Raw genomic sequence first — 27,284 nt, 5'->3', positions numbered from 1 at the left:
GCGACGTCGCCCCCCCTCAGCTTAGCGCCCGGGGCAGACGCACCGGCGGCCCCCCCGGTTGTTACGCCAGTGTATACAAGTAACGTTATGTCACAACAAAGTATAAAAGAGAAGAGAGGTACCTCTAAGTGTAGCAATATGGTTACATTTAATGAAGGTACAACATTTAGAAACATATTGCTACACTTAGAGGCACCTCTCTTTTATACTCTGTACCGCTGGATTTTGCTTCTAATTCCCTTGTGGAGGCTGCCATTTATAAATGGACATTTTATGGTTACACAAACTATCACATTGCTATAATCTTTTTATATGGACTATAAACTGAAGGACCTATGAATATATGGTTATGGAACAAATCATTTGAGTTTCCATTATTTCTTATGGGAAAATTAGCTTTGATATAAAAGTGCTTTGGATTACAAGCATGTTTCTGGAACAAATTATGCTCGCAATCCAAGGTTTTACTGTAGAGGAAAATCACTTGAATGGAACATGACAAAAAAAAAAACCTGGCAGGGAAATCTGAAAATGCAAATAGGAGCCTAGTGCTCCATCTGCTGGCTGGATAGAATAATAAAGCATGTGTGTTTTAAAATATTTTATATTTAAACTGTAAGTAAACTCCCCCTATTGTTTTCAGCCAAGGAAACTGCCGTCTTTGCCTCTGTTTAATCTGAAACTTCAATGATGCTGCACATGTAGGGATGAGCTTTATGTTCGCCCGTTCACCGAATAGCGAACAATTTGGGGTGTTCGTGTCAAAATCGAAAGCCGCGGAACACACTTTAAAAGCCTATGGGAGGAAACAAAAGTGCTAATTTTTAAGGTTAATATGCAAGTTATTGTCATAAAAAGTGTTTGGGGACCTGGGTCCTGCCCCAGGGGACATGTATCAATGCAAAAAAAAAGTTTTAAAAACTGCTGTTTTTTCGGGAGCAGTGATTTTAATAATGCATAAAGTGAAACAATAAAAGTGAAATATTCCTTTAAATTTCTTACCGGGGAGGGGGGGTGTGTGTGTCTATAGTATGCCTGTAAAGTAGTGCACGTTTCCCGTGTTTATAACAGTCTCTGCATAAAATGACATTTCTAAAGGAAAAAAAATCGTTTTAAACTACTCTCGGCTATAATGAATTGTCGGGTCCCGGCAATACAGATAAAAGTATTTGAAAAAAAAACGACATGTGTTCCACCTTAGTCCATTACCAGGCCTTTTGAGTCTGGTATGAATATTAAGGGGAACCCCGAAACAAAACAAAAAATGTGTGGGGGTCCCCCCCAAATTCAATATCAGGCCCTTCAGGTCTGGTATGGATATTAAGGGTAACCTCGTGCCAAAATAAAAAAAAAACTGGCATGGGATTCCCCCCAAAAATCCATACCAGACCCTTATTGTAGCAAGCAACCTGGCAGGCCGCAGGAAAATAGGGGGAATGAGAGAGTGCCCCCCCTCCTGAACCATACCAGGCCACATGCCTTCAACTTGGGGAGGATGTCCCCATGTCGATGGGGACAAGGGTCTTATCCCCGCAACCCTTGCCCGGTGGTTGTGGGGGTCTGCGGGCAGGGGGCTTATCGGAATCTGGAAGCCCCCTTTAACAAAGGTGACCTCTAGATCCTGGCCCCCCTATGTGAATTGGTAATGGGGTACATTGTACCCTTAACATTTCACAAAAAAAGTTCCAAAATGTTAAAAACCACAGGAGACAGCTTGGGACAAGTCTTTTATTAAAAATAAAAAAAAGATTCCAGTGATGTAATCCATTCACGATCTCCAGCAAGGATACGACGCACACGATCCTGTCTCCACAGGAGGCACCCGACGAATGACGCGCTCCAGCCTGACAGCTCTAATATAGCTGAGAGCTAGGCCACCCATCACGTGACCCTGCCCCCCTCTGACGCAAGGGGAAATGGCGGGGTTACCCAGTTATGTGTACGGGTGACCCGGCCCCCTCTGGTGCAACGCAGGTTTCCCATTGCATCAGAGGGGGCGGGGTCACCCATACACATCACTGGGTAACCCTGGCATTTCCCCTTGCGGCGGAGGGGGTGGGATCACGTGACGGGTGGCCCCGCCATCGCCTATATTAGAGCTGTCAGGCTGGAGTGCGTCATTTGTCGGGTGCCTTCCGTGGAAGCAGGATCGTGTGTGTGGTATCCTTGCTGGAGATCGAGAAAGCATTACATCGCTGGAGATTGTGAATGGATTACTTTGCTGGAATCTTTTTTTTTTCTTTTTTTTTTTAATAAAGGACTTGTCCCAAGCTGTCTCTTGTGGTTTTTAACATTTTGACACTTTTTTTGTGAAATGGTAGGGGTACAATGTACCCTAATACCAATTCACATAGGGGGGCGGGATCTGGAGGTCCCCTTTGTTAAAGGGGGCTTCCAGATTCCGCTAAGCCCCCTGCCCGCAGACCCTCACAACCACCAGGCAAGGGTTGTGGGGATGAGGCCCTTGTCCCCTTCAACATGGGGACATTCCCCCCTTGCTGAGGGCATGTGGCCTGGTACGGTTCAGGAGGGGGGCACTCTCTCACCCCCCCCCCTCTTTTCCTGGGGCCTGCCAGGTTGTGTGCACGGATAAGGGTCTGGTATGGATTTTTGGGGGGAATCCCACGCCATTTTTTTTACACTTTGGCGTGGGGTTCCCCTTAAAATCCATAACAGACCTGAAAAGTCTGGTATGGATTTTGAGGGGACCCCTAAGCCTTTTTTTTAATTTTTTTCGGGGTTCTCCTAAATATTCATACCAGACTCTAAGGGCCTCCTGAAAAAAACTACAGTTTTTAAAACTTTTTTTTGCATTAATACATGTCCCCTGGGGCAGGACCCGGGTTCCCAAACACTTTTTATGACAATAACTTGCATATTAACCTTTAACCGCTTAAGCCCCGGACCATTTTGCAGCTAAATGCCCAGGCCAGGTTTTGCGATTCGGGACTGCGTCGCTTTAACAGACAATTGCGCGGTCGTGCGACGTGGCTCCCAAACAAAATTGGCGTCCTTTTTTCCCCACAAATAGAGCTTTATTTTGGTGGTATTTGATCACCTCTGCGGTTTTTATTTTTTGCGCTATAAACAAAAATAGAGCGACAATTTTGAAAAAAAATCAATATTTTTTACTTTTTGCTATAATAAAAATCCCCCAAAAACATATATAAAAAATTTTTTTTCCTCAGTTTAGGCCGATACGTATTCTTCTACCTATTTTTGGTAAAAAAAATCGCAATAAGCGTTTATCGATTGGTTTGCGCAAGATTTATAGTGTTTACAAAATAGGGGATAGTTTTATTGCATTTTTATTAATTATTTTTTTTTTACTACTATTTACGGCGATCAGTGATTTTTTTCGTGACTGCGACATTATGGCGGACACTTCGGACAATTTTGACACATTTTTGGGACCATTGTCATTTTCACAGCAAAAAATGCATTTAAATTGCATTGTTTGTTGTGAAAATGACAGTTGCAGTTTGGGAGTTAAACACAGGGGGCGCTGTAGGAGTTAAGGATCACTGTGTGTGTGTTTACAACTGTAGGGGGGTGTGGCTGTAGGATGGACGTCATCGATCGAGTCTCCCTATATAAGGGATCACTCGATCGATGTCGCCGCCACAGTGAAGCACGGGGAAGCCGTGTTTACATACGGCTCTCCCCGTTCTTCAGCTCCGGGGAGCGATCGCGACGGAGCGGCTAAAAACAAATAGCCGCGCCGTCGTCCCGGATCGCTCCCCGAGGGATCCCGCCCGCCGCACGCAGCGGAGGGGGTCCCGATCGGACCCCCCACCCGCTAGAAGGCAAGGGCGTATATATACGCCCATCTGCCTGTCCGTGCCATTGTGCGGACGTATATAGGCATGCGGCGGGCGTTAAGTGGTTAAAATTAGCACTTTTGATTTATGTTCGTGTCGCGAACCGAACCGGGGGATGTTCGGCTCATCCCTATGCACATGTGATCAGTTATGACACCAGCCATTGAAAGGTTTGACAGTTTGGTTGAGAGCACAACCAATGGGAGGGTCACATTTCCGGCATGTGCCGTAAATGAAACTGTTTGGGATCTTCTCAATAGAGTTGGGGGACCCAGTAAGTCACTGGGGCCCCTTTGTAGCATCAGATGCTCCGGGCCATGAGAGCCCAGAGTCGGGAAACTCTGCGTAGCACGTGCGCCCCGGCCTGGTAGGCCATATCGCCGGGGCCCGTGATGTGCGCACACCCTAAAGGTGGGTGCCGCACCCGGAACCAGGAACCCACGAAGAACCCCTAGCAAAGGCCTCCGCCACAGAAATACTCCTCCCCAGCATGCCCCGCGAGGGAAAACTCCTCTAATTGGCTGCTGGGAAGAAGCGGCTCTTCCCAAACCCCTCTGGCGCCACCTATTGTCCAGAGATGAGACAGCATCTCTGGAGAACAGAGTGACCCACAGGACAGCTCGGGGCTGGCGACAGCCAAATTTAACCAAATCAAACACAGATGAGAGCAAGTAAGTCTCTCATCCCACTAGATTTAACATAGCACCTGTACTGATAAGTACACAGGCGCCACACAGGCATGTGCTATGTACAGGTTACAGAATGGAGGCGTGTGCTATGTACAGGTTACAGAATGCAGGCATGTGCTATGTACAGGTTACAGAATGGAGGTGTGTGCTATGTACAGGTTACAGAATGGAGGCGTGTGCTATGTACAGGTTACAGAATGGAGGTGTGTGCTATGTACAGGTTACAGAATGGAGGCGTGTGCTATGTACAGGTTACAGAATGCAGACATGTACTATGTACAGGTTACAGAATGGAGGCGTGTGCTATGTAAAGGTTACAGAATGGAGGCTTGTGCTATGCACAGGTTACAGAATGGAGGTGTGTGCTATGTACAGGTTGCAGAATGGAGGCGTGTGCTATGTACAGGTTACAGAATGGAGGCTTGTGCTATGCACAGGTTACAGAATGGAGGTGTGTGCTATGTACAGGTTGCAGAATGGAGGTGTGTGCTATGTACAGGTTACAGAATGGAGGCTTGTGCTATGCACAGGTTACAGAATGGAGGTGTGTGCTATGTACAGGTTGCAGAATGGAGGCGTGTGCTATGTACAGGTTGCAGAATGGAGGCGTGTGCTATGTACAGGTTACAGAATGGAGGCGTGTGCTATGTACAGGTTGCAGAATGGAGGCTTGTGCTATGCACAGGTTACAGAATGGAGGTGTGTGCTATGTACAGGTTACAGAATGGAGGTGTGTGCTATGTACAGGTTACAGAATGGAGGCGTGTGCTATGTACAGGTTACAGAATGGAGGTGTGTGCTATGTACAGGTTACAGAATGGAGGCGTGTGCTATGTACAGGTTACAGAATGGAGGTGTGTGCTATGTACAGGTTACAGAATGGAGGCGTGTGCTATGTACAGGTTACAGAATGGAGGCTTGTGCTATGCACAGGTTACAAAATGGAGGTGTGTGCTATGTACAGGTTGCAGAATAGAGGCGTGTGCTATGTACAGGTTACAGAATGGAGGCTTGTGCTATGCACAGGTTACAGAATGGAGGTGTGTGCTATGTACAGGTTGCAGAATGGAGGCGTGTGCTATGTACAGGTTGCAGAATGGAGGCGTGTGCTATGCACAGGTTACAGAATGGAGGTGTGTGCTATGTACAGGTTGCAGAATGGAGGCGTGTGCTATGTACAGGTTACAGAATGCAGGCGTGTGCTATGTACAGGTTACAGAATGGAGGCGTGTGCTATGTACAGGTTACAGAATGGAGGCATGTTCTATGTACAGGTTACAGAATGGAGGCGTGTGCTATGTGCAGGTTGCAGAATGGAGGCGTGTGCTATGTACAGGTTACAGAATGGAGGCATGTGCTATGTACAGGTTACAGAATGGAGGCATGTGCTATGTACAGGTTGCAGTGTGCTGTATATTGCTGTGTGACCACCACCCACCTATAGTAGCTGAGCTGTGAGCTTACCTGATAAGGGGGGGGGGGGGGGGGTTGCTTTGTTCACCACCCAGGTATAGAGTAGATGGGCTGGTCTGATAAAGGGGGGGAGGGGGTGTCTGCAGCCAAGGTGACATACATTGACCTACACCCACATCTTGAAGCCATCAGACCTGTCCAGCAAGCAGCATGTCACCACTGCATCTTGCCATCTTCCCTGCGGCCATCAGATACCGTCTGCGGTCCAGCAAGCAACATGCCTTGTCAGCAGGTCAGTTCCAAAATCCGAATCAAATCATCAATGCCAATGATGCCATTGTCTGCTGTCCCCATTTTCTCCAATCCAGAGATCGTTATAAAGTGTGATATCTGGATCTGTCCCTGAGGACAGCAGATAATGCAAAGTATGGGCCATGCCTTGTATTGACTCCCCATCTCACTCTGATGTCTCCCTCATAGCAGCTCCAGTCCAGCTCTCCACTTCCCTGACTGTGACATGATCTGTCCAAAATTGTGGGATCTGCTCACACCTGAGTGACTGACACCTCTGTCCTGTCCCATCTATTGTCACTGGCTGCCATGGATGAACAGCATTGGCTGTTATTACAAGGAGTGGGAGGGGAATATCGTCATCCCCCCACATCTCCGCTGACCTGAGCCACCGGCTGGCTGGAGACCCGAACAAAACCGGATTTGCCTTTGACCGGGTCACCGATTGGTCACCGAATGACCGGGTCACCGAATGGCGCCAACAGCGCCATTTCTTAAAAAAAAAAAAAACAGAATTCCATAACGCTGATCTTGGCAGAGGAGGGTGTTTTCTTGTGGGTGTTTTTACACTTTACAGTTGGGGGGTGCCAGATATAGGATGGGCCCCGGGTGCCAAATGCCCTAGGTACGCCCCTGTGCTGACCTGCTGATGTTTTACCTGAAAGAAAGGAGAGGAACTCTCCAACAGCAGCTGAAGTGGTTAAACAGGACAAATTACATAATAAAATGTATCCTTTTAAGCTACAGTAACACTATTTTGTTATATTTTTATAAGTGTTGCATTTAAAAATGGGGGCATTGTGCTTGCACAACCCTTCTAGACTTAAAGGGGTTGTAAAGGTACAATTTTTCCCCCTAAATAGCTTACTTTACCTTAGTGCAGTCCACCTTCACTTACCTCATAATTCCATTTTGCTTTTAAATGTCCTTATTTCTTCTGAGAAATCCTCACTTCCTGTTCTTCTGTCTGTAACTACACACAGTAATGCAAGGCTTTCTCCCTGGTGTGGAGTGTCATGCTCACTCCCTCCCTTGGACTACAGGAGAGTCAGGACGCCCACTAACACACAGCTCCTTTCTCTATCTGCAACGAAGAGAGCGTCCTGACTCTCCTGTAGTCCAAGGGAGGGGCCAAGCACGACACTCCACACCAGGGAGAAAGCCTTGCATTACTGTGTGTAGTTACAGACAGAAGAACAGGAAGTGAGGATTTCTCAGAAGAAATAATGACATTTAAAAGAAAAATGCAAGGATGAGGTAAGTGAAGGAGGACTGCACTAAGGTAAAGGAAGCTATTTAGGAAAAAAATGTTTTACCTTTACAACCCCTTTAAATAATGGAGCAGACACCGCACCTAATTGAAATAAAAAGGGGTGAAAGCAGGGAACATGCCAGGCAGCACATAGGCGGTAAGAGCTGGAGCCGTCCCGATCTCTTTCGCATGCTGCGATCTATATTGAAAACTGTCACATTCCCTTTGTTAATTAGGGGCAGACCTGCACTAGTTTATATTTCATTCCTAAATAGAAACTGTCTCAAATATGTTTCTTGCACCATTATAATGCAGGCACGGGAAACCTAGCTAGTTGCCCGGTATGTGAAAATGACAGTATTTGTCTGTATGTACAGAGCAGGGTTGATTTACTAAAGACAAATAGACTGTGCACTTTGCAAGTGAAGTTGTCATGTACAAGCATTTTTTATTGTTTCCCCCCTTGCATGTGGTTGGGTATTTTTTGCAAATTGTAACCTCATAAGCTGTGTAGCAACTGCACTTGCAGAGTGGACAGTCTATATGCCTTTAGTAAAAAAAAAAAAAAAAACTATGTATGACTATGCATGTACACCCTTGTTAAAGCTTAAACAAAGTCAGGATGAATTCTGAAAAAGAATGTACATGATTAATATCACCCTGTGTTTCTTATTATTACTGCATATATGCTGATATAATTACCTACTGCAAAGAAGAACTGTATGCCATAACCCAACTCAAATAGTTTTTTATTATGTTTTAAGTATAAAGGGCCAGATTTACGTAGAATTCCGGCGGCGTAACGTATTGCATTTACGTTACACCGCCGCAAGTTTTATGGGCAAGTGCTTGATTCACAAAGCACTTGCCTGTAAACTTGCAGCGGCGTAGCGTAAATCCGTCCGGCGCAAGCCCGCCTAATTCAAATGGGGCGTGTATCATTTAAATTAGGCGCGTTCCCGCGCCGAACGTACTGCGCATGCTCCGTTTTGAAATTTCCCGCCGTGCTTTGCGCGAAATGACGTCGCACCGACGTCATTTTTTGAACTTCGACGTGAGTTACGTCCTTTCCTATTCACGGGCGACTTACGCAAAAAAAAAAAAATAATTGAAATTCGACACGGGAAGGAAGGCCATACATTAACATGGCAAGTCTAAAGATAGGCCACGGAATACCAGCTTTAACTATACGCCGGGAAAAGCCGACTAGCGACGACGTAAGAGAATGCGACGGCCGCGCGTACCTTCGTGAATCGCCGTAAAACAGCTAATTAGCATACCCGACGCGGAAAACGACGCAAACTCCACCCAGCGGGCGCCGAAGTATTACACCTACGATCCGAAGGCGTACGAAGCCGTACGCCTGTCGAATCGAAGCCAGAAGCCGTCGTATCTTGGTTTGAGGATTCAAACTAAAGATACGACGCGGCAAATTTGAAAGTACTTCTTCTCTGAATCTGGCCCAAATTGCTCAAAGCTGACCATATAATGGGTTGGAATGGATTATTGCACAGTATTGCTCTACTGCAGAAACTCAATAGTATATAATACACACTGGAGCTGGATATCTATACAAGGCTGCTACAGTATAGAGCACATAAACGTCTACATTTTAAGATCTTACCTGTTCTAGTCCAGTAGTGTTGTCTTTAATGTCATCTGGCAGCAATAATATCATGCTTAGTTCTTTATCAACATAAGGGAGTTCAAGCACCTTTGTCTCAAGATCCTCAATGTAGAACATATTAAATTTGCTTCTCTGAAACATCATTGGTACCATTTTTGTGTTTTTCTATATAAAGAAAAGAGATGGACATAAGTATGATTTATTGTCTTCACACATAACGTACACAACATACATATTTTATTTAAATACTTCCAAACCTTGCTCAGCCTGAATGGTTTTTGTTCTGTGTTTTCTTCGGGAAATTTAACATTCCAGCTTCCTTTAAAATAGAGTGCGTTCACCACGACTAGCTTTGTTAGTGAGTCAACAGAGCTTTCTGGCAAAAGGTCCTTTATTTTGCCTTATGTGTAAAAAAAAAAAAAAAAAAAAAGAAACAAAGACAAAACAATGCTGGATGTTATAATTGACTAAATAGATGCCTTCTATCACATCAAAATATATGCATTGTACTATGCAAGAATCCTATTTATGGTCACTGGTTGTCCTACACCAGGGGTCTCCAAAATGCGGCCCGAGGGCCAGATGTGGCCCTTTGCTAGCCTTTATCCGGCCCTCGGGCACAATTCCTCCCACTGATATGAGGCATTATTCCTTCCACTGACACCAACAATGGGGCACTATATATTCCACTGATACCAATGATGGGATACTAATAGGGGGAATACCTCTCCTCCTATTGACCACCAAACCCAAGGCCATATTTATTCTCACTGATGCTGGGCCCGTGACATTTCCTGCCCCTGTTGGCCACAATCCGGCCCTCCTAAAGTCTGAAGGACAATAAAGTGGCCCTGCGTTTGAAAAGTTTGGAGACCCCTGTCCTACACTATCAACCTGGAATCATGCATTTCAATAAAAATCTGATAAATTAAGTGCTGATAGTAACTTTCGTAGATAAGTAATGCTATAGAAATTGTGTGTTGCAGCATTAGGAACATACATACATAAGCAGAAGTAAGTAAAAGAGCAAAAATGTTGCTTTTGTGAAAGTTTTATGTGATCAAAATGTATCTCTAGTTAAAACATTATTTTTTTCTGCCAGTAAATACCTATACAGCCCACTTCCTGTTTCTTGTCTGATAATTAGCCTAGGCTTATGACATCATGCACAGCTCTCTCACTCACTCTTGTGAAAGTTTGCCAGGTCGGGAGGTGGGATGAGTCATAAAAGGGTCAATGAGAGCTGCAGGGCTGAAGCGCTGGAGGTGAGCCTCTGTGTAAATCCAGGAAGTGAACAGGCAGCAGCTTCAGCTGCCCACAGTTAAAATGGCTGCAGCCAGACTTAGTGGAGTGATATTTCTGCAGCATATTTGTTAAGTACAGAATCACAGTATATATTAAATAATACACAAAGTGGTTGGAGGGAAGCTTCAAAATGTCAAAATATGTTTTTATTACAAACTATGTGAGCAGACTGCACTTCCTCTGGAAGTGATGTTGAAAGACATTTCTACAAAAAATATATCTCCTACTAACTAGCAACCTATTTTTCATGAAATTGTTTCTTGCTGTGTTTTTCTGCCTCCTTGTAACGTCCAGTGGGAGCTCCCCAACCTCCCCCCACATTTCCATTTGTTTGGAACAAGCATTGCATGTTCATTGAGGTCATATGTGTATGCACCAGCTGAACTCGCACCATTTCACATTTCGCAGATGCGGTGTCGCACCGATTAGGACCATGCCATTGCCGGCAATTGCTGGGAAATGCTGCCTTAAATGTATTCTGGCCAGTGTTTTTTATAAGGCTGCACATACATTAAGTGCAAATTCTCCTTTAATGCTAGTCTTTATGTTACATTTTACTGCTCCACAACTCACATTTTCTGTGAAGTAAAAAACAACGTTTTTGAAACTTCAATTTTCAAAGACGAAGTTGCCTACACACCATCGTTTTTTCACAATGCTCTAGCAAAGCGAGGTTACGTTCACCACGTTTTTCCATTGAAGCTCGCTTCATAACTAGCTTCTGGGCATGCGCGGGTGTAAAAACGTTGTTTTAAACGTCGTTTTTTGCTACACGCAGTCAATTTCTGTGAAGTAAAAAACGACGTTTTGAAAAACGACACATAAAATTGAAGCATGCTTCAATTTTTTTCACAAGACATAAAACAACGTTTTCCCCCACACACGGTCATTTAAAGTGACGTTTTTAAAAACGTCGTTTTTTTTCATCACATAAAGTGATGGTGTGTACGCGGCATTACACTAATGCATTACCTGTGTTTGCTTACAGTTGAACTCCAGGCAAACATCCAAATGCACAAAATCTGAACTCAAGGCAAACATCCAAATACACAGATAGTATTATATATATATATATATATATTAGGGCTGTTACTGATCAAAATGTTTCTGTTCGATTAATCGTTTTTTTTTTTAATCGATTAATCGACTAATTTCGATTAATTATAACGCACATACAGATCAAACTACTTTTAGCTGATCTGCTTGCAGGCTGATTCCCAGTGCAGCTACCAACAACTGGAAAAATGGATAGCAGGATACAAAAAACACACAAAGGCAGCGCTCGATGGGAATAGCATTCATACTTTTATAGTCTTCAAGTAGGTAACAAAATAAATATTGCACTGGAGATAAAATTGATGTAGCTACATAAACTGTAAAAATGCTGCGAGTAATACCAAACGGTACCAAAATCAGTCATAAAAACATGTAGCTAAGTATGATACTGGTATAAAAATGTGTACAACGATACCACTGCTGAATCCAGATGAGGAGAGGTTAACATCAGTCCGTCGGTATATAGATGTCCCATGAAGGGAACTATCACAACTCCCAGTGGATGGTTGTAGAATCCCAGGTTGATAGAGGGAAGTGATAGAGGGAAGTGTAACATCCCTTGCGTGTGGCAGATATGAAGGCACAGCAAAGGAGCCCTTCAGATGGACACGGTAAGCCCCGCCGGTGTCTGTGACGTTACTGGATCTCCAAAGGAACTCCCTGAAGGCCCAGAAGCCGGCGGAGAGGTGAGTACCAATCAAAAGAATTTTAATCGATCAAAAAGATTTTGATCGATCAAAAAGATTAATCGATTAATTAAAAGTTGATTTGCACAGCCCTAATATATATATGTATGTATGTATATATATATATATATATATATATATATATATATATATATATATATATATATATATATATATATATATATATAGGGATAATCTGAACACCCCCAAGTTCGGTTCGCACCAGAAATTGCGAACAGACAAAAAGTTTGTGCGAACATTCGAACACTGTTAAAGTCTATGGGACACGAACGTGAAAAATCAAAAGTGCTAATTTTAAAGGCTTATATGCAAGTTATTCCCATAAAAAGTTTTTGGGGGCCCGGGTCCTGCCCCAGGGGACATGTGTCAATGCAAAACAACGTTTTTAAAATGGCCGTTTGTTCTGGAGCAGTGATTTTAAGAATTCTTAAATTGAAACCAAAAAAAGTAAATTATTCCTTTAAATATCGTGCCTAGGGGGTGTCCTTAGTATGCCTGTAAAGTAGCACATTTTCCCCATGTTTCGAAAAGTACTGCAGCAAAATTAAATTTCTAAACGAAAAAATGTGATTTAAAATTGCTCACTGCTGTAATGTATTGCCAGATCCCGGCAATATACATAAAAAAAATATTTAAAAAAGCAGCGTGTGTTCCCCCCCCCCCCCCCCCCCCGGTCTGGTATGGATATTAAGATGAACTCCACACCATTTAAAAAAAAATGCCCCCCCCCCCCCCAAAATCCATACCAGACCCAAAGGGCGGGGGCGACCCATGCCGTTTTTTTCTTAAAGTGGAGTTCCACCCATAAATATAACATTACATCAGTAGTTTTAAAAAAAATTCATTAGTCCTTTAAGAAAAAAAAAAGTTTTTTAGATGCCTTCAAAGTGTTGTTGCTAGGCAGAATAGTTAATCTTCCCTCTTCCTGCACCTAGGTGCTTAAGCTTCCTAACTTACTCCGCACAGACTCCTGGGAATGTAGTGGGTGTAACTTTCCAGGAGTCTGTGCTCTCCCCAGTCTCGAAGAATCGTGTGACTTGGACAGTACAGGTGCTGAAACCTGATCTGAAACCTATTACACTGCTTGTGCAGCACTGAGCATGTGCGAGATCTGCAAGGCTGAAATCCAGGAAGTCATACAGTCTGGCTTCATGATGCCCACACTTAAGATGGCCCCAGTCAATTTTTCTATTTTATAAAGTGTCTAAATGCTGTAACAGCCTAACAAAACGGACCTTAGTTTACAGACTAACTTTACTAGAATACATTAAGCTTGTGTATTACAGGGGTATTTATATTTAAAAAGTGAAATTGTGGCCGGAACTCCGCTTTAATTCTGTCATAGGGCTCCCCTTAAGCACTTCAATACACTATATTATATATTATACACTGCACTATATACCCTACAGTGTATTATATATACTACAATGAGTGCACTATATACTCTGAACTGCAGTATATATACTATGCGGACTGCACTATATACTCTGAACTGCAGTATATATACTATGCGAACTGAACTATATACTCTGCTAAAAAATTGGGCCTTAGGTATTGGTGGTGCCAGAACACTGTGATCTCGCAATGCATTATGGGGCATTCCGCAGTGCTCAAATTTTCCGTGAACGCCTCATAAAATTTGATGTTTGGCAAATGGGCGACCACCCGATAGATATATATATATATATATATATATATATATATATATATATATATATATATATATATATATGTAGCCAAGGCCAGCTATTGTGCTCATAAGTTAGAGACAAGTCCTCTGTTGTTAACATGGGGTTGGCTCCCTCTAGTGTATGCTGGATTCTATGTGTGTGTGTTTCTTTTCTTCCTGTGTGAGGACTCAGAGCAAAGCACCATGGAACATGTAGTTCAGAATGCGGAAGTGACACTGCAAGCAGGATTGATCTTAACTATAGAGAACAGAATGCTAAGTGCACGGAAAAGACTGCTGGGAGAGAATATAAAAGAGGCAGGCACGGCCTAGATCGCTCTCTCTGGAGACCGTTTTGACTCTGCCAGCAGGAGGTCTGTGTGACAGGGAGTTGCTGACGATTTGCGGCCTACACAGCCGGACAGCCATACTCAGAGGGATCTCTGCGGACAGCATCGCTTCTTCAGTGCAGCGGACCAGCTGGTGTTCCAGGTCATCCAAATGACGCTTTTAATCCAGATTCCAGTGAATGCAGCATTTCGGGGGTGGCTCCTGGACACCCATAAATGCTGCCCGATATCCCGTCTGCGTGGCTGATGCTGGTCGGTCCCCTGGTTCACAGACAGTGATAATTGGTGCAGCAGGAGGAACAGCTGTAAACACTGATCTCCCTATATAGCTGACATCCGCTTCTCCTTCTCTCCCTCCCATGGATGTTGGCTAAAAAGCTATACAGGGAGATCGGTGATCACAGCTGTCCCTCCTGCAGCACCAATCATCCCTGACTGTTTCCTGTATCCTCCTCCTCCAGTCCCCCTCCGTGTCCTTCTACCCCCCATTCTTGTTCGTCTCCCCTCTGTGTCTTTCACCCCCCCTTTTCTTCTCCGGCTCCCTGTCCTCCTCATCTGCACTCCCTCGTCCCCAACAGCCGGCTTCCCTCCTCTCCCGCCGGCTGTGGGGATCTGTCAGGATGGAGAGTGGAGGTAGGAACCAGTCATTTACAGGCCCCTGCCCTTTCTGAATTGGACACAGTGAGCGAGATAGCTCCTGTGTCCTGTGATAACTAGGGTTGGGCGAACGGTTTGGCCCGAGCATAAGTTCGGGCCGAACTTTCGTTGTTCGGTCGTTCGGGAAACAGCCGTTCGACCGTTTGTTCGGCCCCCCCAAACCGACCACAATGCATTGCAGCACTGAATGGTGCATTGCAAGCCCTGATTGGCTGAAGCAGTGAAAGCTTCAGCCAATCAGGGCACAGAGCACTGTCAGTCATGATTGGACACTGTCATCATGACTTTATCCAATCATTCATTCATTCCCGCCCCACAGTATAAAAGTATTCTTTCCATTGCAGCCATTATCAGTGTGATTTTGGTGTGGAGAGAGATAGAATGGGTCTCTGTTCAATGCTATTAGCTAGTTAGTGTGCTATACTGTGCTATTGTGCTTCAATTGTCAGTGTAGAATATTAGTTTAGTGTCAGTCTAGGGATAGTGCGAGTGTAGTGAGGAGGACCATCATTCAGCTTTGCATAGTGTGCAGCTAGAGCAGGGACAGCTCAGATAGTTTCAGTGTAGTGTAGTGAGACTGTGTCAGTAATCTTGACATTAGTGTATAGCTAGAGTAGGGACAGTTTAGATGACGTCAGTGTAGTGACGGTTGAACACAGTCTATTTGATTGCTTTACCAGTTTAATGTCATTTACTTGTGTGTGTGTGTGTGTTACTGACAGTTTAATGCCATATCGTTTTGCGTGCGTTACTGCCAGTTTAACGCCATATTGGTTTGTGTGTGTTACTGCCAGTTTAACGACATATAGTTTTGTGCGTTACTGAATCTTTATTTTAAACACATAATAAAAAAAGGTTACATACGTGTGCAAAGAAAATTGTCATTCCATTGAACATTGGCACAAAAAGGAATTTGTTTCTCTTACATTCCGTAATCCGACATTCAGTAGGTATGAGACCAACCAGATCTTAATAGTTTTCACCTAGACACACCTACATAATTGTCTGTCTTTATACAATTATACCTCTCACCCGCGACTCACCATCACATATCTTAAAGAAGCAACCAATCCGTTACCAATTCAAGCAAGGATAATCCTGGGGTAATCAACCAAGGAGTCCATAACAAGTCATGGCAATACGGAGGGTGCTGCATTCATGGCAATATGATGGGTGCTGCATTCATGGCAATACGGTGGGTGCTGCATTCATGGCAATATGGTGGGTGCTGCATTCATGGCAATGGTGAGACTGCAGATGGGCACTGATTAGGCTGCATTGATGGGCACTGACCCTTCTTTTGCTTCACAGTTCTTAATTTAAATGTTTTTATTTTTTTTCCTTAAACGTTCTTTTTTTAAATTAAAGGTGCGTGTTATAAGCCAATAAATACGGTATATCCAAATAACACACAGAGCTCATCTCTTCACCACACACGGCCACAAAGGCAAGAGAATTCTTGTTGGGCAGTGTATTGGTGCTTGGAGAAACACACTTAGACTGAATTTTAATGGTTTAACGAATGTCAGGCAAAATAGTCGGCCCTCAAGCATGTTCACTTCATCAAATCTGGCCCTCTTTGAAAAAAAAGTTTGCACATCCCTGCTCTAGGTGATCTCCTGGGACACGTGACAGGTCCCAGAAGATCGCCTATCCCCTCCGAGAGTGCAGAGCGACTCGCGCATTCTCAATGCGTGCCCGACCGTGAAGCCACAAGCCACAGTTCCAATGGAGGCGCCTAGGAAAGGAGGGGGAGAGAAGCGGGCCTCCGTGCAGCCACATCGCTGGACCGTGGCACAGGTGAGTTGCTGTTTATTAAAAGTCAGGAGCTATACTTTTTGTAGCTGCTGACATTTAATAAACTAAAAATAGTCTGGAACTCCATTTTAAAAAAGCCTAATAGTTTATGTCTTGATTTTTTCTTATACCCCTTTTTTGTGTATAATAGAAATCCTCTCGCGCTAAATATCCTGAATGGTAAAAGTGCTTCATTGCAGAAATAAACAAAATGACCTGAAATAGATTTATAAACCTCTTACCTTCTTTTTTCTAGAAAAATAATATAGCGTAATGGAACTTACTCTCCGTTTGCTTTTCCACCCAAGTATTAATCGTCTTCCTGACATCTTCTGCAGTATGAGCGAAATCCACAGATTGTATTTTAGCATGAAAATGTTTCTTGATTAGTTGAGAGTATTGCTAGGACAAAAATAAATAAATAAAAATAAATAAAAAATTAAATATATATTAGAATGCCAGTATTTAAGCAGCCCACTCAGCTGTGTTCCTTGTCGGTTCCAGTGCACGATACCCTCCCTCCCATCCCCTTTACAGGGCACTTCCTTCACATCCCTCTTCTACAATCAACCATTACTTATCTTGGTATGCCCCCTTTTTGGTGTACCGAGCAGCTGACCAGGGCACACCTCAGGTCTATGTTATAATGTGAGTCTTGTGGCGTCTTTATGTGGTTTCACGTCTATCTCGTTTGGAGGGTTCCAATATATATATATATATATATATATATATATATATATATATATATATATATATATATATATATATATATATATATATATATATATATATATATATATATATACACAGTATATACAGTGTATATATATATAAAAAGCAGTTCTCAGTTGACAGGAGAGCCACTAACTCACTGTTCCTACAGCTCTACTTTAGTTCTATTGCAAAAAGAGCTTTATGAGCAGTGACTGTGTTGCTCTATTGCCCATAAAGTAAGTGACACTGGAAAATAAAATGAGTGGCAATGAAGACTTGATGGAGGCTTTGTCTGGATTTTATTGCTGATTTGTCCCCAGAGGTATGATATTACTTTATTTCCTCCTGGTGACTGGTGCCACAAACAGCAAAAGGTGAGAGTTAAGAAGACTCATAGGGTTAAAAAAGGTTAAGACCCTGTGCCATTTTTTTTGCTCTGTGATTGAGGAGATGTTACTTTGTTTTCTTTTCCAGTTACTGGTGGTGGCATCAGAAACAGAAGAATAAACAAAATCTTCCAATGGGGACACCAACAACAATAAAACCTGACAGCATGCCCAAAGTGATCCTACTCTATCCCAAACTAGAAAAGAAATATATGTTTTATTTCTTTTTGCCATTTATATAGCATAACAATATACAATTTATGTACTCTGTACTCTGCCTCTTGACCACTCCCTCAGGACCAGTGAACAGCATAAAAACGGACTAGTTAGCCCCCCCCCCCCCATTCTTCTTTTTTCCCTCATATCTCCACGCACCAGTGAAGAGTAAGCAGTTCTATGTACCCCACCTTTGCCTCAGTGCAGCCTGCGCTAATAGCCTGGAAACCCCTTCTGTGCGTATTTGCACAGTGGTCTTACAAGCGCATTTTAAAAAAAAAAAAAAACACTTTTTTTAATTACAAAATAAGACAACAGTAAAGTTAGCCCGATTTTTTTTATATTGTGAAAGATAATGTTACGCCGAGTAAATTGATACCCAACATGTCACGCTTCCAAATTGTGTCCGCTCGTGGAATGGCGTAAAAAATGTACCCTTAAAAATCTCCATAGGCTACGTTTAAAAAATTGTACAGGTTGTATGTTTTGAGTTATGCAGCGTACACAGGTTTGGTTCGTCTGATGAAAACGGTCTGATGGACCGTTTTCATCAGACTAACCAATCGTGTGTGTGCCCATCGTTTTTTTTCCCATCGGTGAAAAAACTTAAAACCTGTTTTAAAATGATCAGATGGTTAAAAAACAGATAGAAAAAAAACGATCGTCTGTGGGGAAATCCATCGGTTACAAATCAAAGCATGCTCAGAATCAAGTCGACGCATGCTCGGAAGCATTGAACTTCATTTTTCTCAGCACGTCGTCGTGTTTTACGTCACTGCGTTCTGACACGATCTTTTTTTTAACTGATGGTGTGTAGGCAAGACTGATGAAAGTCAGTTTCATCGGATATCTGATGAAAAAATCCATCAGACCGCTTTCATCGGATGAACCAATCGTGTGTACAGGGCATTACAGAGGAGGTCTAGAGCTAGAATTATTGCTCTCGCTCTGACGATTTAGGCGACATCTCACATGTGTGGTTTGAACACCATTTTCATATGCGGGCGCTGCTCACATATGTGTTCGCTTCTGCATGTGAGCTCATCAGGATGGGGCGCTTTAAAAAAAAAAAAGAAAAAAATTCTTATTTATTTGACTTTATTTGATTTTTAACACTGTTTTTTAAAACAAATTGGGAATTTTTTTTCCTATTACAAGGAATGTAATAAACATCCTTGTAAAAAAAAGCATGACAGGTCCTCTTAAATATGAGATTTGGGATCAAAAAGGTCTCAGATCTCATATTTCGACTTAAAAATATGCCAACAAAAAAAATTCCCTTTAAGACGTATGGGAGGAAGTGACGATTTGACGTTGCTTCCAACCTGCAATGATATGGAGACGGGTGGGGGCCATCTTCCCCTCACTCATCTCCATGCACAGCAAGGGAAAGAACCGGATCGCCTCCGGTAAGCGGCGGAGGGCATCGCAGAGCGGCGGTAGGTTGGGCCCTCTCCTGCCGCCGATGAAAGTGATCTTGCGGCGTATCCGCCGCAGAGACCACTTTTATCTTGTAGAGGACCGCCCACTGAAGAAGAGGATACCGGGATTATGGTAGCTATCTGCTACCATAACAACTCTTTGGGGCTGCAATCTAGCCTATATATTTTTCCACTATCTCTCGTAATGAGATTCCTCTTGAGTCTGTCAAGGGAGAACATGGTTGTCATAGCCAATCCTCCATATTAGCCAGGAAGCCCTCGGTTTTCCCTGGCCATTTATTTCAGGGTACAGAAGACATTTCCCCTCCACAACATACGCAGACTGGGGCTGCAAGCAGGGGCTCGAAAAGGGGAGGCTTGGCAACTCAGGTAGCTCCAGATTGGCTCCAGAGTGATCTTTACCTTGTTGTGTGCGAGAAGGCCAGGGGCGGACTGACAGCTCATGGGGCCCCCGGGCAAAAGAAGATCATGGGGCCCCCTGTGTCCCCGCCCACGTTCAAGCTATATCCACACAAAGTCCCACCTACATATTGCACTGCCCACATTGCAAATAATTTCTCTACACAATGTTCAAAATAAATGTTTATTATAGGAATTTAATTCTTGCCACTGATCACCAATGTAAGGAACATTCTTCTCACTGATCACCAATGTAAATAACATTCTTCCCACTGATCACCAATGTAAGGAACATTCTTCTCACTGATCACCAATGTAAGGAACATTCTTCCCACTGATCACCAATGTAAGGGACATTCTTCTCACTGACCACCAATGTAACGGACATTCTTCCCACTGATCACCAATGTAAGGAACATTCTTCTCACTGATCACCAATGTAAGGAACATTCTTCTCACTGATCACCAATGTAAGGAACATTCTTCCCACTGATCACCAATGTAAGGAACATTCTTCCCACTGATCACCAATGTAAGGAACATTCTTCTCACTGATCACCAATGTAAGGAACATTCTTCTCACTGATCACCAATGTAAGGGACATTCTTCCCACTGATCACCAATGTAAGGAACATTCATCCCACTGATCACCAATGTAAGGGACATTCTTCTCACTGATCACCAATGTAAGGAACATTCTTCTCACTGATCACCAATGTAAGGAGCATTCTTCTCACTGATCACCAATGTAAGGGACATTCTTCTCACTGATCACCAATGTAAGGAACATTCTTCTCACTGATCACCAATGTAAGGAACATTCTTCTCACTGATCACCAATGTAAGGAACATTCTTCTCACTGATCACCAATGTAAGGGACATTCTTCTCACTGATCACCAATGTAGGGGGCATTCTTCCCACTGATCACCAATGTAAGGAACATTCTTCCCACTGATCACCAATGTAAGGAACATTCTTCCCACTGATCACCAATGTAAGGAACATTCTTCCCACTGATCACCAATGTAAGGAACATTCTTCTCACTGATCACCAATGTAAGGAACATTCTTCTCACTGATCACCAATGTAAGGAACATTCTTCTCACTGATCACCAATGTAAGGAACATTCTTCTCACTGATCACCAATGTAAGGAACATTCTTCCCACTGATCACCAATGTAAGGGACATTCTTCTCACTGATCACCAATGTAAGGAACATTCTTCTCACTGATCACCAATGTAAGGAGCATTCTTCTCACTGATCACCAATGTAAGGGACATTCTTCTCACTGATCACCAATGTAAGGAACATTCTTCTCACTGATCACCAATGTAAGGAACATTCTTCTCACTGATCACCAATGTAAGGAACATTCTTCTCACTGATCACCAATGTAAGGAACATTCTTCCCACTGATCACCAATGTAAGGAACATTCTTCTCACTGATCACCAATGTAAGGAACATTCTTCTCACTGATCACCAATGTAAGGAACATTCTTCTCACTGATCACCAATGTAAGGAACATTCTTCCCACTGATCACCAATGTAAGGGACATTCTTCTCACTGATCACCAATGTAAGGGACATTCTTCTCACTGATCACCAATGTAGGGGGCATTCTTCCCACTGATCACCAATGTAAGGAACATTCTTCCCACTGATCACCAATGTAAGGGACATTCTTCCCACTGATCACCAATGTAAGGGACATTCTTCTCACTGATCACCAATGTAAGGGACATTCTTCTCACTGATCACCAATGTAGGGGGCATTCTTCCCACTGATCACCAATGTAAGGAACATTCTTCCCAATGATCACCAATGTAAGGAACATTCTTCCCACTGATCACCAATGTAAGGAACATTCTTCCCACTGATCACCAATGTAAGGAACATTCTTCTCACTGATCACCAATGTAAGGAACATTCTTCTCACTGATCACCAATGTAAGGAACATTCTTCTCACTGATCACCAATGTAAGGAACATTCTTCTCACTGATCACCAATGTAAGGAACATTCTTCTCACTGATCACCAATGTAAGGAACATTCTTCCCACTGATCACCAATGTAAGGGACATTCTTCTCACTGATCACCAATGTAAGGGACATTCTTCTCACTGATCACCAATGTAGGGGGCATTCTTCCCACTGATCACCAATGTAAGGAACATTCTTCCCAATGATCACCAATGTAAGGAACATTCTTCCCACTGATGACCAATGTAAGGGACATTCTTCCCACTGATCACCAATGTAAGGAACATTCTTCTCACTGATCACCAATGTAAGGGACATTCTTCCCACTGATCACCAATGTAAGGGACATTCTTCCCAATTTTGTTTATTAAAAGTCTTGCAAACAAAAAGCATAAAATCACTATATATAAAAAATACATAAATATATACATATTTACATAAATAAAAATAAATATAGCAAATCTGCTCTCAAACAAAAGACTTTACAGCAAAGCAAAAATCATGTAACCACTGGTGAAATAAATCCTACTACAACACACACCACTACACCAGACAAACCTACAAGGTCAAGAAACAAACCCGCACCCATTATGCATGCAGCCCTTCTTCAAAAAGATACTAACCAACAAAAGCTAAGGGAGTGAAAGAGACAGAAAGGGAAAAGAACTCCTCACTCAGAGACGGGCAGCTCACCAAAGGCAGGTCTGATATTCCTCCACGCCCTTTTCCAGACCGCCCTAGGTTCCCTGCCCTTCTCAAGACCCCGAATTTTCCCAACCTCACCCAGAATATCGTGCACCACCACCTCGACAGAGAGGACTTTCTTCCGCAGGGTAATCTGACACCGTGCATTCCATGTGAAGTAACGGACAACTATACTAACTAGAAAAAGTGTATTGAAATCAAAATCCCAGTGAGTCGGGAATGCCCCATACACCCACTCCGCATAACTCATGCGATAGAAAAAGGGAATGCCTAGAGCCCTCCCCACCCTTTTATACACCTCTATGTTAAAGGGACACTGCAGCAAAAAGTGGTCCATAGACTCCACTTTACCAACACACTCTGCTCTCGGACAATCCCGATCATCCACAGAGCGATTCTTCAGGTTCCCTCTCACATAGAGCCTTCCATGGAAAGCGAGCCAAGCTTGATCCCTAAACTTCAGAGGGATTCTTTCTAAATTGATTAAACGCAATCCCTCCCTCATTACAGAGCCTGGGCAATCCCTTAAGGCCAGTGACACACTGAAAGCCGAGCTCAAAATTCTCTTCTCCAGAAGCTTCCTGGGGAGGGACTTGATATCCTCCGCTGTCACCTGCCACTGCCGAAGTATTTTCAGACACGGGGCAACATAAGCCGGGAGCTTGCCATGTTGGACTCTCAGACTTTTCACTGGCCCGCCATCTTCCCAGCATCGCAGAAAAGGCCTAAAACAAGACTGAAAAATACCCACCCATCCCGGCGGGTTCTCTGCTAGCATGTTACCAAGATTGTACTTTAAAAAGAGCAGAGAAAAGAAAACTATTGGGTTGACCATTCCTAGGCCACCCTCCCGCCTAGACAGGTAAGTTACATTGCGTTTAATCAGGTTTAGCCTATTTCCCCATAACAGTTGGAAAAAACAGCTGTACACCCTTGCATAGAGAGATGATGGCAAGATACAGACGAAGCTGACATATAAAAAGATTGGGACCAGGTACGTTTTGATCAAGTCAACCCTCTCCCTCAAGGAAAGCCTCCATTTCTTCCAGCTTGCTACTTTGGCATTGGCACACACCAACCTGCTTTCCCAATTTCGATGACCATAGTCACCAGGACCAAATTTGATGCCCAACACTTTAATTTCCTGCTGGGGCTCTGGGAAGGCATCCGGAAGTTCGAAGCTTTCACCCTCCTCACCCATCCAGAAAACTTCACTCTTTTCATGGTTGACTTTAGAACCAGAGGCCTCCGTGTACTGCTCTATCATAGAGACCACCTCCTGCGCCTCCTCCGTCCCAGAGACAATAACAGACACATCATCGGCGTAGGCCACGACCTTCAAGGGCGGCACACCAGCAATGCCCAAAGGCACCCCGCACAACGATCCACACTCTAGCCTTTTTATGAAGGGGTCGATTGCGAATACATATAGCAGGGGGCTCAGAGGACATCCCTGGCGCACACCAGAGCCAACCCCAAAAGGCCGTCCAACCCAACCATTAACCAGTGGGAAGCTCTCAGCCCCTCTATATAATGTCTTCAGCCAATCTATAAACCTCCCCTGCAGGCCGTATCTACCAAGTAGCAAATACAGGTACTCGTGATTGACTCTATCAAAAGCCTTCGCCTGATCAAGTGCCAGCAAGTACTTTCTCCATCCAGCAGCCCTGCATCGTTCCAAAGCCTCCCGGACAGCTAAAATCGCTGAAAAGGTGCTTCTACCTTGGACTGAGCAGTGCTGATGACTGGACAACAAATCGCCTGCCACTGACGACAAGCGCCAAAAAAGAATCTTCGCCAAGATCTTTCTATCAACATTGAGAAGACTGATGGGGCGCCAGTTCTCAATCATTGAGGGGTCTTTACCTTTTGACAGAAGAATCACAGCGGATTGCCTCATGGAGGGAGGGAGCGAACCCTCTTCTAGACAGCTGTTATAAACCTCTGCTAAAAAAGGAGCCAGAATGGACTTAAAACACTTGTAGAATTCAGCTGTCAACCCATCTGGCCCAGGCGATTTTTTGGTAGCCAGCTTGTCTATAGCATGAACTACCTCATCCGCTGAAATTGGTTCTGTCAAATCCATCAAAGGCAATGTACCATTTCCCAATCCTGGAGTAGAATCCAGAAAGCTTTCCATCTTGTCCCGACAAAGGTCCTTTCTTCCCAGAAGGTCAGCGTAATATGATCTGAAGATCTCCAGGATCCCTGATCTGGACTTCACCAGGGAACCCGTACCATCCCGCAGGCCTATGACCGTCTTAACTGCTATGCCTTGCTTACAGTTCTGGTAAGGATCAGGCGAGTGATATTTTCCATAATCCCTCTCCAGAACCAAGGAGGCACGCCGGTCGTATTGACACTTCCTAAGAAGAAACTTCACCTCAGAGATCTCCCCTGGATCTCCTCCATACGAGACAAGACGATCAAGCTTCCTCCGCAAATGCTGGTAGGCAATGTACATACCAAGCTGCTTCTTCTTACCTATGGCCTTGAAAAGTCCAATTGCCCTTTGTTTCACAAGCTCCCACCACTCTGACTTACTGCTGCAAAAGTCCAGAATAGAAACCTGTGCCTGAAAAAAATCCTCAAAGGATTGTCTTACCTCTACATCTTCCAGGAGAGCCGAATTCAGTTTCCAGGTACCCCTTCCCCTGGGTGGAGTGTCCGAGGCATTCAGAGTCACAGACAGCATACAGTGGTCAGAGAACTCCACCGCCCTCAACTCAGGAGCCGAGAAAGCAGAGTTCTCCTTTAAAAAAAACCTATCTATCCTACTCTGACTATTCCCTCTCTGAAATGTGAATCCCGTGCAGCCAGGGCATTGCTTAATATGCACATCTACCAGGCCTGCTTGTCTCACCATATCTCTAAGAAAAACGCTATCGTATCCCAGCCTGTCTATGGAGCCTCTCCTGTCTTCAGGCCTAATGATGGTGTTAAAGTCACCTCCAAAGACAACCTGCTGGGACGTAAAAAGGAAGGGCTTGATCTCTGTGAGGAGGCATTTCCTGCCCCACCTTGACTGCGGCCCATAGATATTGATCAGGCGCAGGTCATGCCCCCTAACAGAAACGTCCAACACCATGCATCTACCTATTTCTACCTCAATTACCCGCCGGCACGTTACCATATCGGTTTTAAAAAGTACCGCAACTCCGCTGCAGGGCTCAGCCGCAAGAGACCAAAAGGAGGGACCGCATCTCCACTCCCTTTTTGCCAGATGGACATCGGCCAAAGTATGGAGCCAGGTCTCTTGCAAAAATAAAATCTCGGCATCAAACTCGCTGAGCAAAAATAAGGCCATATCACGAGCTCTTGCAGATTTAATGCTGGCGACATTAATGGTCGCCACCTTTATCGGAGGGGGAACTGCCATCAGGATGATTGGGGTAGTCGTTTCTTGACCTTCACCACACTCTCATCACCAGAAACCGCTCTCTTCAAACTACGTGACTCCCCCTCATCCATAGATGAAAAAGAGGAAGACAAAGACATCTCATCACCCGACAACACAGAAAAGGTGTTACCAAGGGGAACCCCTCTTGGATCCGACTCTGAGGAAGAGACGACTGGTTTTCTAGCCTTTCTCTTCTTTTTTTTCTTCCTCCTGATCGTCTCCCACCCCTCCTCATCCGAATCCCCATCAACTGAATGTGAGACATGGGGTATGGACACCCCTCCATCGGCCCCACCCCCATCCAGCACCCCCACATTCCCCTGACCACGCTTGCGCTGCCGAGGGGCAGGGACTGGAGGCTGAGTGGGAAGATCCGCTAAACCTGCCCCCCCAGCAGCCTCCGCCAGTCTGGAGGATCTACGAATAGATGGATTAGGGACAGGAGGGACAGATTTAGGGACCACATCTCTATGGGGAACAGAAACAGATGACACAGAAGGGACAGACTCAGGGACCACATCACTAGGGGGAACAGAAACAGATGTCACAGACACAGAAGGGACAGACTCAGGGACCACATCACTAGGGGGAACAGAAACAGGTGTCACAGACACAGGAGGGACAACAAGGGTTTCAGTGGCCTCATCCTCCTTATCCAGCCTCTGCAGCTCAGCCTCCAACCCTGGCAGGTTATGTAATGCCTCCGGGCATTGACTGTAGGGGTGACCAAGTTTTTGGCACAAATTGCACCGAATGTCAGTGCAGTCTTTAGCCAAATGGCCGAGCTCCTGGCACAAAGAGCATTTCTTGCGGGTGCAGGTGGAGGCAAAATGGCCCTTGTCACCACATTTATTGCACACCTTAGGCTGACCCTGGTAAAAAATGGTCAGCCTGTCCCTCCCCAGAAAGGCTGAACAGGGCAGATGTTGAACAACATTTCCCTGTACCCCCAATTTTAGTGACACTGTCCAGGCCCCTGTCCATATCCCATGCTGATCAAGGACCTTCCGCAGTGGAGCGAGGACCTCACCATATCGGCGTAACCATACTACCAAATCAGCCTCTGGGATGGATTCGTTACGCACAAGGATCGTCACTGATTTTATTAGAGGCTGCCTGGAAACCACCTTTGGCATCCAACCATTCCACTGCGGAAGGTCCCTGCGCCCCCTAAAACGTTCCCAAAATAAATCCAGACCCTCAGGTTTTACAAAGGATAAATCAAATTCCCAACTGCCAACAGGACAAATCAAAGCAAAAATGTCAGCGACTTTGAACCCCATTTCCAGGATCAACTCTGCCACCCTCCCCCTTACTGGTGGGGTCTCCTCCCCCTCCCACTTCAACTGGACCACATTTCTTCTCTTATACCCACCAACCATCCCACCACTAAACC

General features: G+C 44.3%; 1 protein-coding gene across 1 annotated transcript in view; it reads right to left on the bottom strand.

The window, feature by feature from the left end:
* The window catches only part of LOC120940641 (leukocyte elastase inhibitor-like), a 64,988-nt gene that overhangs the window by 12,513 nt on the left and 25,191 nt on the right, over positions 1 to 27,284 (bottom strand). The window contains exons 5-7 of the mRNA XM_040353615.1: positions 16,919 to 17,036; positions 9,351 to 9,493; positions 9,091 to 9,258 (exon numbers count right to left, since the gene is read on the bottom strand). Of these exons, the coding sequence (XP_040209549.1) occupies positions 9,091 to 9,258; positions 9,351 to 9,493; positions 16,919 to 17,036 (429 nt within the window). The remainder of the gene's footprint in view (positions 1 to 9,090; positions 9,259 to 9,350; positions 9,494 to 16,918; positions 17,037 to 27,284) is intronic.

This window comes from Rana temporaria, chromosome 5, assembly GCF_905171775.1.
Source record: "Rana temporaria chromosome 5, aRanTem1.1, whole genome shotgun sequence".
Classification (NCBI taxonomy): domain Eukaryota; kingdom Metazoa; phylum Chordata; class Amphibia; order Anura; family Ranidae; genus Rana; species Rana temporaria.
The sequence above is the reverse complement of the archived record's forward strand: the minus strand, read 5'-3'. Positions and strand labels throughout refer to the sequence as shown.